This window comes from Ylistrum balloti, unplaced genomic scaffold (assembly GCF_031769215.1).
Source record: "Ylistrum balloti isolate Yb309-2 unplaced genomic scaffold, AGI_CSIRO_Ybal_v1 Utg369874, whole genome shotgun sequence".
Lineage (NCBI taxonomy): Eukaryota > Metazoa > Mollusca > Bivalvia > Pectinida > Pectinidae > Ylistrum > Ylistrum balloti.
In genome coordinates, this window is record NW_026782015.1 from 1,167,893 (window position 1) to 1,187,625 (window position 19,733).

The 19,733-nt window shown below is 35.9% G+C and overlaps 1 protein-coding gene across 2 annotated transcripts; it reads left to right on the top strand.

Moving 5' to 3' along the window:
* Nucleotides 1-1,404: 1,404 nt before the first annotated feature.
* Nucleotides 1,405-17,949, top strand: LOC132546030 (N(G),N(G)-dimethylarginine dimethylaminohydrolase 1-like). Of its 2 annotated transcripts, XM_060209725.1 has the most exons (6): nt 1,405-1,683; nt 4,113-4,212; nt 9,801-10,000; nt 10,168-10,299; nt 12,738-12,891; nt 14,541-17,949. In XM_060209725.1, the coding sequence occupies exons 1-5, from the start codon at nt 1,405-1,407 to the stop codon at nt 12,879-12,881; spliced, it is 855 nt and encodes a 284-aa protein (XP_060065708.1). In that variant the 3' UTR covers nt 12,882-12,891; nt 14,541-17,949. The 2 variants fall into 2 exon arrangements, with proteins under 2 accessions (XP_060065708.1, XP_060065709.1); XM_060209726.1 differs by lacking the exon at nt 12,738-12,891.
* The last annotated feature ends 1,784 nt before the right edge of the window (nt 17,950-19,733 follow it).

Below are 19,733 nucleotides of genomic sequence, written 5' to 3' on the forward strand. Positions count from 1 at the left end.
ACTGCCATCACTTCCTACTTCTGACAAGAGGTTAAGGTGAAGTTTGTAGTGAACCTGCCACCTTCTGACTAAAGAGGTCCTGGTTAAAGTTATAATACACTCACTAACTACTTCTTAGAAGGAATGGTATAAGGTACACACTTTTCCTACTACTGACAAAAAGAGTTTAAGGTGAAGGTACTTTCACTCCATGGACTGTGATTCCAGACCATGCAGAGAAAAGTACAGCATAGAGCAAGGCCACAAACTTGGACTAACACCTAGCATTCAACTCCTACCCACCCTCTCCAGTACAAACTAGGCATGAAATGAACCTTGACCAACAGGACCAACATAGTCTGAAATGATTAGAAAAGTTAAGGAACACTTGAGATCAGCTTGTGGCCAATGTGGCTGAAGAAACTGGACATCCCAGGGAATGGAATCCTTCAAAAATAATTAAGGATGGAGAGGCTAGATTTCAAAACACTTTACTCTAGTGGGGTCATTCCTCATGTAAGTGGTATGTCCGAGGTGCATGGTTTGTCACTTCTCTGCTATAACTCTAGAGTCACCAGTGGCCATCAGAAGTTCTCACAATGCTAGGAAGGAAAATTTGTTTCACATATACAGAGGCGTAGCAATAATGTATGCTTGTATGCTTAAACATACACTCGAATTCCATTGAGATATATTTGCCCAACTTTTTTAACCTTACTGCGCCCCTAGACCCCCTAAACCGGGGCTTCGCCCTTGGATCCTCTCTTGAAAGCATACACTCCTAAAAATGTTTTGCTACGCCACTGATATATGATCCCCTATAAAGTTTATGAAACTTCATAAAAATATTTGTTGAAGTAGGCTATGAGGATTTAAAAGGGTAACCGAAACAAGGTTGAGTATAGTTACAGTTGTGGAATTAAGGATTTTTTCTGGTAACATTTTGCAGACTATTGATTTCCGAACTATCTTAAAGAAGAAAAATAACCACTTCAGAGGTAAGAGGGAAAAGCATGCCTTTATCCTTTAATTTTATCTAGGTATAAATTAAAGTAACATAAAAACAAGGCATCATAGTGATGAGATTTTATTATGATAATCAATTTTAGTTTCTGAAAAAGAAGTTGTACCATTTCGGTTTCAAATATTTTTTTTCTTCGGGTGCTCGAAGAACAATTTCTTTCATAGATTGGAACAAAGAAAAAATATTTCCATCTGTTATTTTTTTTTAAATCCTCTTTTAATCCCACATAACAAATCGGTCGATTTAGATATGATAGATAGGAACAGATAAAGGTATATGAATCATTATAAAGGAATGCTACGCCCGCTCCAAGCTAACAAATCACACCTGGCGGCGTACTTCAAAGGTGTCGCTCTTGTATGTGACGTCATAACTCATCAAAGCTTCATTTCCTGTTCAACATGGCGGCCTTCCAATACAACTATGCGATTGTTTGTCGTATTCCAGACAGTTTCCAGGACATTCAGTCACAACAGGCAGATGCAGACCCCATAGATATTGAAAAGGCACGCGAGGAACACTCCGAATTTATCAAAACAATGAAAAAATGCGACGTGCGCGTGATTGAGCTGGCATCGGACGAAGCGTACCCCGAATGTCCCTTCCTGGAGGACTGTGCTCTTGCTATTGGAGGTGTGGCGCTTATCCTCAGACCTTTCTCGAAAACACGGCATGGAGAGGTAAGCTATGTTCAGTTACATTAGATATACATGTACAATAGTCTACAAACGTGAAAATATGATGTTTTGAGTTTTTTCCCCACATACACCTTACTTCCAAACGTTCCCATCTTCCACTCTGATTCATCAATAGAATTATTCAGATATCCGTTAGACAGGTTGGAAACATTCTTGGATTTACGGGGATTGACTGGAACTCCGAATAGTTTTCTCCTCATAATAGGAAGCAACATAAAGCATTAATAATATTTCATTCTGTCGTTTATTTCCCAAATATATGTTTTATTGTCACTGATCACAATGTGATGGCTTGCATTGATGGGTCAGAAAAATCGGGTGAATAATATATTAGATATAAATAGTCAGTGGCTACAATCAGGGATTGAACTTCTTTCAATGCTTTGTACACTTAACTAGTTCTTAACATAACTGAACTATGTTATCATGGTACACAATAAGTTTAAATGTATCTGTAATACCATCCTAAAAATAATCACATTCAGAATCTTTCTCATTAAATAAATCATGCCATGCAATTCAAGAATAAAGTTCCCTTCATCTCGATATCATAATAGACTGGAACATGATAACATGATTGTGACCTTTTTTTTTGTACAAATCTCTAACTTGGTATTATGTAGCTGAATGATCTCCCACGAAACAAGCACTATAACTTTGTGGCAGGTTACATGATATATTATTAGATTTGTGGCAAATTTCACATCTGTTGGGTAGAATGGGTTATGCTTGTAAGATACATGCAGGATTTGTTGAAGCATCACCTATAATGCAAAACCGGTCAACCGTGAAAATAAAGCAAATGAAATAAGAAACTGTCAAGATGTGTTGTGGTTGTATTTCATTACTATCACTTGACGATTATACAACCGCCCTGCATACCTAGAGGTATCCACACCGACAGCTAGGGACCTTAGCTGGAACTTCATTGTCATCTGCGTTGGTTCCAAACTTTGAACCTTAAGCTACATCTTGAGACATTGATGTTGTGTCTGCGGAACCATCCTTGATACTCCAAGGGTTACCATCAATTTAGCTATCTGCACACCTGAAACATATCATTGGAAAATTGAAGGATCCATATACAACACCTTGTAGACAAGGTGAAAAGACGAAATTTATCCTTTGATGTACATCAAACGAATCTGGAAGTCGCATAACAGTATGTTGCACTGGCTTTAAAGTTGGGTGTCGCTCCTTTGTAATCCTCAAAATGATTCATGTTATCATCCTGTTATTGGCCAGTTTTTTCTCCTTGAACCAATCAAATTACTTTGCTTGTACCTTCAATTTTGCCATGGCATAATCTGGGGATGCAGGATTTGAAAATGATCATAACCCCTGGAGTATAGACGATGCTGCCAAACCTAATAGTTCATGGTCCAATAGAGAACGTCCCCATAAGTACATTTGAAAGAAACGGAAGTATTTTTCTCATACCAATGATTATCTTGAATACTTCGTTTGTGAAGTAGAGACCAATGGAACCATACCCCCATTGTTTAATGGAGAAGTTCTTGATATCAGGTTAACATTGTTTGTAAACCTGAATCCCACGAGTATCAAAGGTAATAGTGCCCTTATACTGGTACAATGGTCACATATAAAATTAATTATTTGTGAGTTTTACACTATTATTAATACCGATTAGTCAATATTGAATTTATACCTTGTTGATCCACCACGCAATCAAGACTTGATGTCAATTAATTTGTGATCATGTCACTTCAATTTGAGTTTGTAAAGCCAATGACTTCACCTCTAGTTTCACTTGGTGCAACCGTTCTTAAAGGTTTTGTGTACATTTGTCATATTTGATGATGGCATTATCTTGGATCCCGGCCTCCTCCATAGAGCTCAAGTCAAAACTACAAAATCATTATTTCCTTCTTCTATTTTGTTTCTCACATTATTAATGACAGTTGATGAGTTAGGTTCCCCAAAACTTTTAGACTCAGTCCAGTTTCTCACTGGTCTACTATTTATTAGCAAATTGATTGTGCGAATGGTGCAGTGCAGTGCATGGTGATAACATGTTTAGAATGGATAGCAATCCGAAAAAGGGATAGATATATACTGAATGTTGCATTAACATTGATATCAAAGTGATTGAAGGGGCTGGATACATGTAACTGCATAATGATGATTGCAATAACATCAAAGCTGATAGTACTGACCTTACACATAGCTCAATTTATACTATAAATTCTCACTTTTAAAATTACTTGTTAGTATGAAACTCAAATGACCATGTTGTTTCAATGTACAACTAATTTTGCCCTATTTGTATACTTAGATTCTCTAAGGCTATGGATTTTAGAAATATCCATGCCAAGACCTATATGTGAGTATAATGACATAAATCTCTACTGCAATCCTGTTAACACTAACCTCTGTTTGTCTTCACCTAGGTTGCAGGGATTCGAAAGCTCTTACAGGAACTGAACCTCCATGTATACGAGATCAAGGATCCTGATGCGTATGTGAATGGAGGTGATGTCTTCTTCACTGGTGAGTGTAGACAAGGCTGCATATGTTTATCACGACATAACAACTAGGACTTTAAAAGTGGGCTTTTCAGTTAAACTTTAACTTATAAAGGATCTCTAAGCATGCATTATATGTATCATGTAAATCTTACCATTGTAAAAGGAACACAATGTGTCTGTTGTATACCTGAGGCATCCAGTAGAACCATCAATAAGGTTCAAATCTACGGTGAGGAAGAAGATGTAGCAAAACATATTAAATAGTCAACAATTCATAATATTTACTTCTGGACTGTTGTTTCTCTTAATCAATAAGCTCAAAATGACAAACAGTAGACCATGAAAACACTATGAAAGGACTACAGCCATTCATGTGGAACAATCAGTTGATTTTACACACAAGATGATCAGTTGTATCAATATGTCCAAAACTTATTTATGTAAGAGTAAGCTCCCCTTTGTCCAACATTACCAAAGTGATAAAATTAAACCTACTGTTGAGAAGTGAAATTCCACTAATTGTTCAAACAACCCTTGATCAAGAACAAAGAAGTTGTCGTTCTTTTATGATATCTTGCGTTGCAAAATGACAGATCGACAGAATCTCTTTTGTGATTTCATTCTCTGCAGGATTTAAGAATTTTTCATTTCTTTAGCTAGCATGCACCATGAGATGTATAGAGAGTTAGTGCTATCCATTGTCACCATGAAAATGAAAAAAAGTTAATTAAAGTCCTAAACACATTATTATATGTATAATTAAAGCAGCTATACATGTTGCCTGGTAAGATAATGAAGTGTCACATGCTTCCACTTCACCATCACTGAAAAAGTCAGGTGACAACCAGATGAATTCATGTAAATTGTCTTCCTGCTATGATACTTCAATATAGCATTTGTGAAATTATCTGCATATAACAGTTTAAGGGATTTTGCCAAAGTGCATATATCTTGTGATACCTGTCAGAATTTTCACTGACATTTTTAGTCACCTGCTGGAGGAATTCCAGCTTCTCACTGATACATCTGGGAGTGCATTGAATAAAAAAGAAGTCGGGGGGAGGGGGGATGGGTGAAGGGAAAAAACAAGGAGGCTTAAAAAGATATTTTGTAGTTTTAATGAATCAGTCGAAAAGGGTAAGCAAACAATATTTTGAATTTTGGCCAGATGATTTACAGTAAATCATGAATACTTTATTTCACAAACTTACCTGTTTAGACATAATCGTGAATACATGATTTCACTTTAAATTCATGTGTGCTGAACTATTGGTTATATATTGGTAACCATATCAGCATGCTTGTCATCAAGAGTTAATTTTGTATAAATAATGGTGAAGTATTTGAATTAGCAATTGATTCTCCTTGCGTATTAACACAGAAATAAATCACACACGAAATATGTATGTATAAGTGATTTACAGTAACTTTTCAGTGATGATATGACATTTATAGTTTTGACCAATCAGAGCACATATTTTCCTGTTCAGATGTTATTGACACATAAGTTGAATGAACAAGTTGCTTTATCATCAAATCTCCTGTGTTTATTTAGGATTTTCTTTCATTTGGTACATAAAAACAATTTTGTTATTGATTCTTAGTCCATAACAGCATAAAATGGTTGAATACCATGTAAAACAGAGCTTACTATAGAATGGTATTGTCTTGTTGACATGTAAAAGAATACTACCATCAAACTGTTTGACATCAAATAGCATACTAATTTTTTTTAACACTGGTTTCTTTTATGAAATAACAAGTAAAACTGTCCCTAACTTTGTTGAACACTTGTTTATTTCATGTTTGGTTCAGGTTTTTCTTTAATATCGGTTTATTTTATTTTTTAATTCAATAAAAATAATATTATTTACTCATATGACAGAATAAATGTGTATTTAGGTATTATGTTGTACTTCAGATATATATATATATTTAACAAGAAATCATTAAATGTCCTCTATTTACTGATGATTACGGTATTTTTGGAGACAATTCCAGTCGTCACAAGACCAAATTGTATATACAAGACTGTCTTTCACAGGACCAAACTTTATATAAAGCTCCATTCAGTCACTCTACCAGATCGTATACATATATGTAAGGCTGCTGTTACAATACCAACAGTTTTTCAAGACTCCTATCTAGTATCGTTACCACTCCCAATGTCAGTAAGGACTCCAGGTTTTTGGTGCAAGAATGTCTCCTTTTTCCTTTTTCTTTTGACTGTATTTTGTACAAACCACAACTCCAGCAGAAAGAATGCAGATTTTGATGAAGATACTGACACTTCATGTTCATAAGTTTATGCTTAGAAACATGGTGAGACAAGCTGCTAAAGTTGTCAGGAAGGAAAATAGACAAAAGAAAAACAAATCTAATGCAGCAACGAAATCAGCCCATGTCAACACTTCAGCCTCTTTGTCACAGGGATATACAGGAAAACTTTGTCCTGGTTCCATTTGTCTGCATTCAGTACCAGATTTAAACTCTTCATTGTCTTTGCTTTGTTGAGAATTTATAGTGGGTATGTCTTTTGTGCGTACATCAAGGAAGGAGCTTGAGGTTGGGTTTTGAGATTGGCAGGACACAGAGTGTTGTGGTAAACTGTCTGGCTGTGGAGCTATCTTCAATTTTACATGAAAACAAGTCATTCTTCTAGTGAGTCGTATGAAGCACTGAACACATGAAGGTGCAGTTTCACTGTGTAGATGATTATGCAAACGTACCTGGATCACTGTCACCATGACAATCAGTGTTCCAAGAGAAAGTAGGGCTAGTAAGTAGGCACTCAGGTAGCTTGTTGTCTGGGAGTTAACAGGCAGAGAGCTACTAACAATGGTGAGAAAGACGGCAAATGCTAGGTAAACTGTCATACTGTAGCTGATCTTCTCACCGCTTTCAACAGGAATGATAAAAGTGAAGACCGCAAGAATGGAGAGGAAGAGGATGGGACAGATGATCGTTAGTAAATAATATTGGGGTTTCCTTTTCAGGTCCAAAGACACTTCAATCTGATGAACATCAATTAAACTTACGCTCAGTCTGACTTCAGAGCTAACCATGTCCCACAGTGCATTAGGTTTGAAGGCTTGAAGGGCCACCTTGTCAGAACCCAGATCGAAGCTAGTGACTTCATTTGGTGTAGCCCATGCTCCAAATATCAGTTGGCAGGACTGACTGTCGAAAGGGAAGTTCACAATGTCTATGTAGCAGATTGTCTCAAATACCTCATACGGCTTCCATAAGATTACCCCATCATATCTAATTTGGACTAAGATGACATCGTCTCCTAACTCTGTAAGCTTTGTGAAGCCATTCTGTAGAGTGAGATCTGGTTTCCATACCAGATTCTGTGGCATGTTGAAAGTTTCAATACCACTATAGTCACTAGGATTCCATGTAAGATTTTTGTCTGTCCATGTTAATTCCAGGAATCCTGTTGTTGTTAACTTTTCTTCTACCTCATCCAGAACATTGATTCCATTTAAGTGAAAAGTAAGATATACAGTGATAGGAACTTTGGGGTCAAGCTGTGGAGGAATCAGGCTGTCGTAGTCTCTATTGTTGAATAATTCATCCTTCAGTGTTTTGAGAATAGCTACGGACTGAGACCGGGTTACCACCGACAGTAGTATTACTACTGTATAAACTATCTTCTCCATGCCAGGTATTGGTCAGTCCTGTTTCACTGTCGCTTTAAAGTCTTCCTCCTCAGTCAAAGCTTCGTTACTGATACAGTTACCTATTAACCTGTATTATACCTGCTGATTGATGATAACTATCTGATACGCACCATTGACCACAAACCATTAAGTTGATGATAATTGTTGATCGGAGACTTACCCAATCTTCAGCCTGTATTTATGGAAGGGTTTATCAACTCATTTTTTATGTTTAATAACAATGAATCAATGTAGATGTGTACTAAGTGATTATTGTTCCAAACTTGTTTGTTAATGAGATGCTCAGCCTTGGGGAAATCTATGTTAATTGTATAGGTATTAAAGAGCCTGGCTTTCCATTGTTTACTGTAAATCCTATGGGGGGATCATTGTCACAGTACAAACCTCACATAGGATCTCGTTAACGTTAGCATGCATCACTGAGTTTACTTTTACACAAGCCTCTTCTGATGTGTTAATTATATGGCTTACCTGATGTATAAACAGATTTATTTTATCACTTCAGCAGATACAGACAAATAGTTTCAATCTAGTACATATTAGTACTATAATTGTTGTAATTCTAGCTATATCACTGTTCATTAACAATTTTATGTTTACCATCCCCCAGCAACAGGGCTGTCATAGAGATTTAGTTTTGATATGGTAAACACATAGTTGGATACACATAAACATATGGAGGAAGGGCCTGCAACCCCTTAATATTACGCTCATTGTTGTTAATTAAAATTTTGTGTTGTGAGCATAAACTTTGCTTGCATTAAAACTAGGATAATAAACCATGGTGGATACATTTGTCATACTAAGAGGATGTTCTATGTAACAACCGCAGTATCTGAAACTCCATAATTACAGAATTTTTGCCCTTTGTTAAAATTTTTTGTCAAATAAAGTCATTATTGGGGAGCATTTATCAGTTTCATTGATAATCTTGTCTTAATATTTACCCCATATTATCATATCATGAAGCTCTACACTTTATTATATTAAGGTGGCTATGGGTCCAGGTTAAAGGGTCAAAGGTCACCTTTGACAACTTCTGTAGATTCATTATGTATAGAAACAGGATGATTTGAGGTCTTACGACAGACATTCAATCATCATGGAGTAATCTAGAATATGGGGAATATTACCTGTTGTGGAAAAGGGGGAATTTTTGGCCTATTTTGAGAAATTTCAGTCAGACTTTTTCGTTAGAATTCAAAAGAGGAATATAGTAAACATTTATAAACATACATGAAGATTACATAAATAAAATACAATGTTGTTAAAAGGTAAGATTGATATATCTTGTTCATGGTGCCATGATTTGTAAATATAATTAGTAAAATAATACTAATTAGCTGTTTGGGGGAAAATTTTTCCTATTTTTTTGAAAATTTTCACATGTTTTAAATATATTATCGCGATGGAGAATTTGTTAATATTCAGAGGGGGAAACATACTACTTTGGGAATACTACCTTTCCAGGAAGTAAAATCCTGTCTAGATTACTCCCTAATTATTCACTCATTTGATGGTGAGATAGGGGCATCTTAACTCTTATAGGAAGATTATTAAGTTGCTAACACCACAGAAGCCTCGTGTTTGTCTGTTAATTCATCTTTCTTATTGGGTTGAGATCCCTCAATCACAACTCCAAGGGGATGAAATATTCTTTAAATCTGTGTGGCAGACACATGGAATTAATCTCAATCAATAAATTTACATCATTTTAAATCTTTATTGGTGAATTCACATCTTTCATATTTTCATTGATAAAGTAACATCTGTTTAAAACTTTGTTGATAAATTTACATCATTTTAAATCTTCATGGATAAAGTCACATCTTTTATACTTTCATTGATTAAGTGACAAGTTTATAATGCATATGTATGAGATTGAATTGTGATTAATGGGAAGTAACTCCATTGTTTTCCACAGGTAAGGAGATCTTTGTGGGCGTTGGTTCTGATGAGAGGAGTAATGAAAGAGGGGCCAATGCAATAGCCAGTGTTTTCCCTGAGTACAACGTTACACCCATTAAAATGAGGGGGGATGTTCGCCTCAAGTCCCTAGTGTGTATGGCCGGAAGAGACATCATAGCTTGTGGCAACAGTCCCATGGCCCTCAATGTACTCAACGTAAGTCCTACAGTGGTGCAATGTAATACAGACAATACCCAAGATCTTTATGTTAGCAAGTGTACAGAATAATACACAATACAATTATTAAAGACACATGAATATATTTATAGGGATTTGATGTGTCAAGAACCCATTTATAGACTTTAAGTATTTGTTGTTTACAGCAAATCCGTACCACTGCTCAGTACAGCTACAAGATCCTAAAGCTGGACAATGACCGTGCAGCCAACATGTTGTATGTAAACGGACGACTTATACATCGTACACGAAGTGAGATTGGAGAGAAGTGCTACAGTGTGAGTATTTGCACTGACCCTGTACACGGTAACCTTACAGTACAACACTGCTAAAAACGCCAATATATTCTTTACAACTAAAACATGATACACCAACAACATAGACAGCTGTTCACTGGCAGCATTCAATTTGATTGACAGTATTCTTCTACTCTATTTTATCTTGATGAAAATAACTGTTTAAATCAATTTTATTCCCTCTATGACTTCACATGGCTGTGTTTTTGTCCTGTCTGTTTGTCTGGAAACTAAAACACACCTGTAAAACTAAAACACACCTGTCAGTGGGTGTTTTCGCTGAGCCAATCAGGCAATAAGTAGTAAGAGTTTTTTACGGTAAACATTGACAATTAATGTGCACATGACATGACAGGTGGGCGGAGCTTGTTACAGATGCTTACAAATTGCAGACAACACTTTTTCTTAACTATATCATTCTTTGGTTACACTTTGCATTCAATTTCATTTCCATCATAGCTTATGCTTTACAAATATAATCTATTTTAAGTTTTAAAAAAATCACCAAAGTTTAATTTGGTATAATGATATAGCTTGGCTTTTAGAGATTTATTTTTTAGGTTTATCTTCCCTGTCGACAGCCAGACTACATAATCTGACTTTTGTCTGTCCCTAAAAATTTGAGAATAAGAATAGATCTAGAGATTTGGGCGGATGAGAAGAGAAAAACTTTATTCTTGATAATACAGCTGAATCAAGTTAAAATAGAAATATGTATATCGGATAGGTTTTGCATAATTACCCGTAATTTATATGTATGGAAGAATAAATAACATGTACAACAAAAAGAAAGAAATGGACAATATTGTATTATGTGCTGTCAATTTTCATGAAAACACAACTGTATAGATTAATTACATTTGAATACATACACCCTCTATAATAACACCACAACATCTGTACACATACACCCTCTATAATAACACCACTTCATCTGTACACATACACCCTCTATAATAACACCACTACATCTGTATACATACACCCTCTATAATAACACCACAACATCTGTACACATACACCCTCTATAATAACACCACTAATACACACACCACTACATCTGTACACATTCACCCTCTATAATGACACCACTACATCTGTACACATACACCCTCTATAATAACACCATTATATCTGTACACATACACCCTCTATAATGACACCACTACATCTGTACACATTCACCCTCTATAACACCACTACATCTGTACACATACACCCTCTATAATAACACCACTTCATCTGTACACATACACCCTCTATAATAACACCACTACATCTGTACACATACACCCTCTATAATAACACCACTACATCATAGATCTACTATATCTGTACACATAAACCCTCTATAATAACACCACTACATCTGTACACATACACCCTCTATAATGACACCACTACATCTGTACACATTCACCCTCTATAATGACACCACTACATCTGTACACATACACCCTCCATACACCCTCTATAATAACACCACTTCATCTGTACACATTCACCCTCTATAATAACACCACTACATCTGTACACATTCACCCTCTATAATGACACCACTACATCTGTACACATTCACCCTCTATAATAACACCACTACATCTGTACACATTCACCCTCTATAATAACACCACTACATCTGTGCACATTCACCCTCTATAATAACACCACTACATCTGTACACATACACCCTCTATAATAATACCACATCTGTACACATACACCCTCTATAATGACACCATTACATCCGTACACATTCACCCTCTATAATGATACCACATCTGTACACATACACCCTCTATAATAACACCACTTCATCTGTACACATTCACTCTCTATAATAACACCACATCTGTACACATACACCCTTTCAGTACTGTAGCACCAGTGTTTAGCTGTCTTATCACACCAACACTTGCACCAACAGTGTCATCACTATCTCAGTACCAGACTTTGTCATGTTTCTTGTTTTACAAACCTTCTCTTCTAAGTGCTTATGATTTCAGCAGAGCTTTGGTTGTTGGTACACTGTACATGTGGAAATGGGACGTATTTTGGAATCAAAAACCTGTTTTGATTACTAGATGGGAACCAGTGTTGTCCCTGTAATATTTATCAAACTTTTACATTTTTTAGTTGAAATCACAGGTTGGATTTCTTCTATGAAAAGAGAATAGCCTTACACCTTTGTATTATTCCATTATTGATATCTAGTCAGTGTTAGTTAAAGAGAGGAAATGATTATTACCAGGGAAAACCTGATATGTGATTGAAAGAAAATCACTTAGTTGTAACACCCAAGGGCAATAACTCTATCAGCTTTATTAAAATTCTTCATCAAGGGCAGTTACTCCCAAAGTACAGTGTATTATCACTTGATTGAATGTGTTCATTTTCTTTCACCTATCACCTGTCCCCAGGAGATACAGGATAAGCTTGACCAGGTCCCCCACCATGAAATCAGCTTCAAGGAAATGAGCAAAGTTGGTGGCAGTGTAATCAACACCGTGCTGTTGGTGTTAAAAACGAAACACCACAAGAGTGTGGTGTCTACCCTGCCCTGACAGGGGTCAGGTATCTACTCCGCATGCTTATGTCTACCCTGTCCTGACAGAGGCCAGGTCTCTACTCCGCATGCTTGCCACAAGTTTTTGACACCCTTCAGAGAAGCATTATTGCTTCTCTTTGCATTACTTTTTAATCTTTCATGTTTTTGTTTTTGTTATACTAATCTGTTTTTCATTTTTAAGTTTTTGTCTTTATTGATTATAGAATGGGAATGCTCTCTGGATTATGTCTTTGTCATTTCAACATTTTACTTCTAATAAGTTTCAACAAAATTAGTAAATATGCATTTGAACGCGGCATATTTTCTTTGTATGTCTAGTATATATATGTAGTATTGAAAATGACTGTCAATGTGTCTTTCATGTCAAACACCTTCTTTCTACAAAACTTGACTCAGAATATGGCCTTTTACTGATGTTACAGCATCCTTAGATAAAAAGACAGTCTGACATGAAGAGCAGTTATTTGCGTAATAACCTGCTGTGTAGAGAATGATCTTGGCTCTTTGTTGTGATCTAATTCTTTCCTTTAGTAAGACATGTTATACTGTAGACATGGACCTAATTTCAGTTATGATTTAAGATAAAGTAAAGTTTTGGCGATAATTTAGTTACAGTGCATACTCTCAAATCTCGCTTATACATGAACCAACACTTCAGAAATCTTGCAATCAAGCCAGAATTATAGAAGATGGATTTCCTCGACTATATCTGAAAAAGACAAACCAGAAATTCTGTTGCTTTCCTTTATGCTGTCTAAAATCCTGTCCTGAAATGCTGTTTCATTTTTATTTGAATTTCATTTCTTGGTCTTTATAACAACTGTTGCTCATCCAGTCCTTTGAACAATGTGTCTTAATTCATTGTCAGAGCTTCCATTAATTTGTCTGCTTATTTACCCCCACATGATGAATGGTGTTTGACAAATGTGTTCCATCTGTCTCTGTCCGTCTATCTGTTAGAGACGGTGTCTTAAGCATGTCTCAGCAGTTAAGTCATGAATTTCTTGTCTGTGTGTCTTCAGGACTAGTCAGGCCTTTGCATTGTGAAACAAAAAAACAAATAGTCAAAATCACTACATTAGTTGTATCTGGGGCAGAGTAGCAATGTTCTCCTATAGTTATGCATAATGTTTTACCTGGAAAGTTGGTAGTTTGTATAATGTTCGGCTTGTCAGAGAATATAGATAACTGTTAGGAATGTAGTTTTTATATATAGACTGCATGTTTATTGTTTTCTGTTGGAATGCCTGTATGTCACAAAGCATCATAACAATGACTTCACTGTTCATCACCTGATTCTGCTACTCACATCATATTTCAATCTTTCTAGTTGTAATGTTGAACCGTTACTAGGATACACTGTGATAAACAAGGTCAGGATGCTACTCCAGGAGTGTCTGATATTGACTGAGTAATGATAAATTTGTTTGTACTGGAAGAATACTCAAAGTTGTCACAAATGACCTACTTAGCATATATTTATATATATCTTCCTTGATGTTGGGGGAGGGGGATGTGGGGTTACCACAAAAGTTGGCTAAACAACTATGTGTACACTGTCCGTACTATTTCATTGGTGGTAAATAATATGTAATTATACAAATATCTATTACCTATGTATATAGATAAACATGGGATTTTTTTTGTGTTGTAGGTGCTGGATGAGAAGATTACATATGTTAAACATAGACAGGATATCACTGAAATGTCCAAAGCCCGTGGCACACTGTCCAGTATGGTCCTCTTTATCAGTAAACACAGACTTCATAAGGAGATGATATCCAACATCGGCCCCCAGGATCTGACTGCATACACGGAGGTGTCCAACTTCTAATTTATTATTGTGTAATACATTCCTGATCATTGGCTGTATCGGCCGAGACATACCTGTATATAGCAAGTCCTGCGTTATCTTACACTGTCTGCAACTGATATTTGTAATCGTTTATCAATATGATATAGAATCAATATGATATAGAAGCTACGATAATTTAAAATATCATTGTCAAATCATCAATTGGACAAACATTGTTCCTGAAATTTTAGGTGCCATATAAATGATTATGTACATTTTTGTTGTATGGAAACTGCCAAAAATCTTTAGAAATGTGTGTGTGCAGAGGTACTTTTGGTGGAGTGAGCTCAATTTTTCTTTTTAATCTAAATCTCTTACCTCATTTTTTAGTGGTTTTGTTCCTGGCTCTCTAGAGTTGTACTTCTTACTATCACATTGGTGAAATTGTTATTAATAAAATAATTTTATTATCATTATTTTATCATTTACATAAGAATATGTCTTAGAGCCCTTTGAACAAAAGCTTTTAAGGGAGAATAACCCATGTTAGCGCCAGGTAAACATGCCACTGCCAGCATCCATTCCAGAGCCACTCCAATTCATTAAAGCCATTTACCTTTTTATGAAAGTGGATATTTCTGAGATTAGTCTAATTTCGAAACACTTAACATTCAGACATAAGTTTTTAAATTCCTTTAAGTAGTGTCGGGTGGATGAGAAGTGTTGGACCTTGTCAGACATGTATGATATATAACTGTACTTTTAAACGTCGTTAATTCAGTGGCATTAAGATCCTCTGGAGAAGTATTGATACCAGACTTTATAGCTATATATATACATTTGGGTTGTGTAAACAGTCATGGATACAGCTTTATATACAGGGCTACATATACAATTTGTTTTAGATCATGTTTAACCTGCTTTTATAAAATATGTTATATAATTGTTTTGCTTGATTTTCTGGGCTTAAAAAAAAAGAAGATAATTGTTCTGTGTATTGTCTCCCCCCACCCCACCCTCTACACACTGATAACCTAGGATTGGTCGAAGCAGCCATTATGCATTGATAAATATCATACCTGTTGTTAGAAGTGACGTACAAATTGTCATCAGAAACCGGCTTCAGTACTACTCTCACTTACCATATAGTATAGAAGTAATGTACAAATTGTCATAGTTACAAGCACCTCATTAGAGATCTGTCACCATAGCGACATGTCAATATCTGATCAAAGGCATTTGACCATGTTAATGTCTCTGTGCATGGTTATAGATATGTCACCATTTGATGTGTCAATACATGTGTATGGTTATAGATATGTCACCATTTGATGTGTCAATACATGTGTATGGTTATAGATATGTCACCATTTGATGTGTCAATACATGTGTATGGTTATAGATATGTCACCATTTGATGTGTCAATACATGTGTATGGTTATAGATATGTCACCATTTGATGTGTCAATACATGTGTATGGTTATAGATATGTCACCATTTGATGTGTCAATACATGTGTATGGTTATAGATATGTCACCATTTGATGTGTCAATACATGTGTATGGTTATAGATATGTCACCCTTTGATGTGTCAATACATGTGTATGGTTATAGATATGTCACCATTTGATGTGTCAATACATGTGTATGGTTATAGATATGTCATTATCGTGTCAGACAGTGGTGTTATATTTTGTATTTTTGGTGCAGGAATCAACACGTGTTGTAATTTCCTTCTAACTGAACAAACATATGATAACTAATATCTATAAATATACCGTTAGTATGAGGAGGACCTATAGTTTCATCATGCCTGTGACATACAGTTGGAAGAATTCAGCTTGAATTGGAAGTCAAATTATCATTTTATAATTTTAATTTCATCATAGGTATCTTGGGGAAATAGTCTTCGAGGATATTTGGTACTAATCTATTTTCTTGAGCAATTTTTTTTGCTGCTATTAACAACAGAGTTGATGTTGTATTAGGTGCAGTAGGGTGGTTGGCAACTATTTACAGATAGAGATGTATGGGAGTGATGTAGAGGATTTTATATGGCCTACCAATCATACAAATGGGAAGCCTTCATTTTATTTTCTCCAATTTTGTTTTATTCATATACCCCATGTTTTTTAATTTGTTCAAGTATGATTTTAAATTTTAATATGTATCATGTTATAAGGTTGTTGTATGTGTAGGATCATGTTGGATCATAGTGGGAAATAAAAAAAAAAACCTGAAACAGTATATCCTTTCATGTCTCCGGCGTCAACTCTCTGTCTACACATCACCATGGTAATGAAGCAGTTTGATGTGAAAATTGAGGGCTTCAGAATGATATCTACCCGTCAAAAAGTGTGTAAATCTTAAACAATATCGGTTGTATTCCTACTTATTTATAATGCCGTAAAGAAGTTTTACTATGTCCAATGAGTTGTAAATCCATTTTAAAACATGTTTTGTGGGGTTCCTCTTGTAGTTTATTGACCGAGATATACATTTTTATTCCGCTATTTAATGAATGATTTTGTCGTCCATATTGCTTGTGTTGTACTTTTATGTCATATTGAACTGCAATATTATATTATACTTATTGTTGTAAAAAGCCTGTCCTGTACATGGGGTATGTAATAGCACAGATATGTTAAATCACATGTTTGTGATATGACATGTGGTGTGACTTGTATGTAATGCAACATGTATGTCGTTTAAAATGTACAAGTTGTGACACATATCTGATGTGACACCTGTGTTGTGAGATGTATATGTTGTGTGACACATGTTGTGACACATGTTGGTGACATATATGTGTTGTGTGACACATACATGTTGTTACACATGTGGTGTGACACATACATGATGTGTCAGCCCTTTTAGTGTTTACAGAAACCACTATACCCCATGTACTGTGAACACAGGTTTTATTATGCATGCTTCAAATTAGAATTAGAAAAATACAGATGCTTTGTCCTTACAAGATGTTTCCTGTTCAGTTAATTACTAGGTTTTGATAATGATGATATTCTACCCAGGAATATGACTGCCTTCATTGGGAATGAATCTCACAACTGCCATGTAGAGCTTGCCAAATGTGGCTGAAAATCCAAACAACATACTAGCTTGTCATTTTTCAGTTAAGTGAATGGCACAAAGTTTACCAGAGGTGTTATATTTGGCACAGAGAGAGCATGTTACAAAATCATAATCGACTTTTTCTACTGAAAAAAACGTTATTTCTACTAATAAAAAAAATGGCATTTATTAATATGGGTTTTTGAATTATTCTATGTTTGACTAGTGTTTTTTTTATTTATTTATTTATTTTTTTTTGAGATGAAGAAGACCTGTGGAATGCACATTGCCGACTGATAGCTACAGATATGTACCTATCACTAGGGATGCACAAGAGTAGGCATTATAATATTCTTATCCAGGTTCCATATACCAGTCATACCCCAAAATATCCCACATACCACATAACATCTCCATACCACAGATATCTCCCATACCACAGATATCTTCAAGATATCTCCCATACCACATATATCTCCCAAAAAAAAAATACCACATAACATCTCCATACCACAGATATCTCCCATACCACAAAATATCTCCTTTATCACAAAGCATTCATTCCCCTTACCTAAAAACATCTTGCATACAACAAATCATCTGGTACTACAAAACATCACTCATACCACAAACTATCTCTCATACCAAAACATTTCCCATACCCAAAAAAATCCCTCGTACTACAAATTATCTCGCATACAACAAGCCAACTCGCACCGCAAACATCCCTCATTACACAAACACAACCTTCATTGAAGTGTATGTATATTTTGTACATGTCGTCAGTGAACATGTGTACTTGAACGACATTCAGTCAAGTTGTATACGTGTTCACGGCCGACAGTGAACGTGTTTATATGTACAAGTCATACAGTGAACGTGTATACATGTACACGGCCTACAATGAACGTGTATACGTGTACACGACATACAGTGAATGTGTATACATGTACACGGCCTACAGTGAACGTGTATACGTCATACAGTGAACGTGTGTACGTGTACACGGCCTATAGTGAACGTGTAAACGGCCGACTGAACGTGTATACATGTACACGGCCTACAGTGAACGTGTATACGTGTACACGGCCGACAGTGAACGTGTATACGTGTACACGGCCTACAGTGAACGTGTACACGGCCGTCAATGAACGTGTATGTTTACCGTGTAAACGGCTTTAGTGTACGTGTATACCTTATGAATGTTCTTAAACGAACTACATCTATATACTGATAAATGGCCTTCGGTGTAACAGTTTATTTCGTCACAATCCACTTTTAAATTGAACGCAAAATCAATTAGTTAGTTAAAACAAAAACGTTCCCTATCCCATTAGTTAGGAGGGGCTAGTGTTTTTACACCTGTTAGATCGTTGTTATACTTCTAATTTCGAGTTATTGCGAGGAAAACAATACCAACATGTCTCTGGAAAGAAATGAACAGATCGTTATTAGGTTAATATGTCACTATAGAGACTGGACCCTTAAATACTAGTCTGTCGAGTAGGTAACAACGGCTGGTCTTTTACCACGGTTACACCACGTCCGAATACATGGAGGGAATATTATAAGGGAAATATATATAGACATGTTTTAGACTCTGCCACTATTTAGTTTTTTCGTTACTGCCGTGTCATCATATTTGGCTAACAAATATCAATTATCATCACCATCGACTTCATTATATATGTAGTTTCAAAGACAGCCATTCAGTCGGCGATTTGTTATGTGGTCAAACTGTCTTCACAAGCACGGTAAAGACAAAGCTGTGTGTCACGTGACTGTGTTACTGAAGCACACTGACAGCGGAGTCGCAGCTAGCTCCAGATTCTTGTCAGCGTTCCAAGTTAACACGTTTTGTTTAAGGTTGGAGATCTAGCGATAGTCTGGCGGGAGACAAAGAGAGCTTGGCTATAGCTTACCCGATTTCTGCCGATATCACCTGTATGACAGACCCACACGTCAACAGCGAGCCTC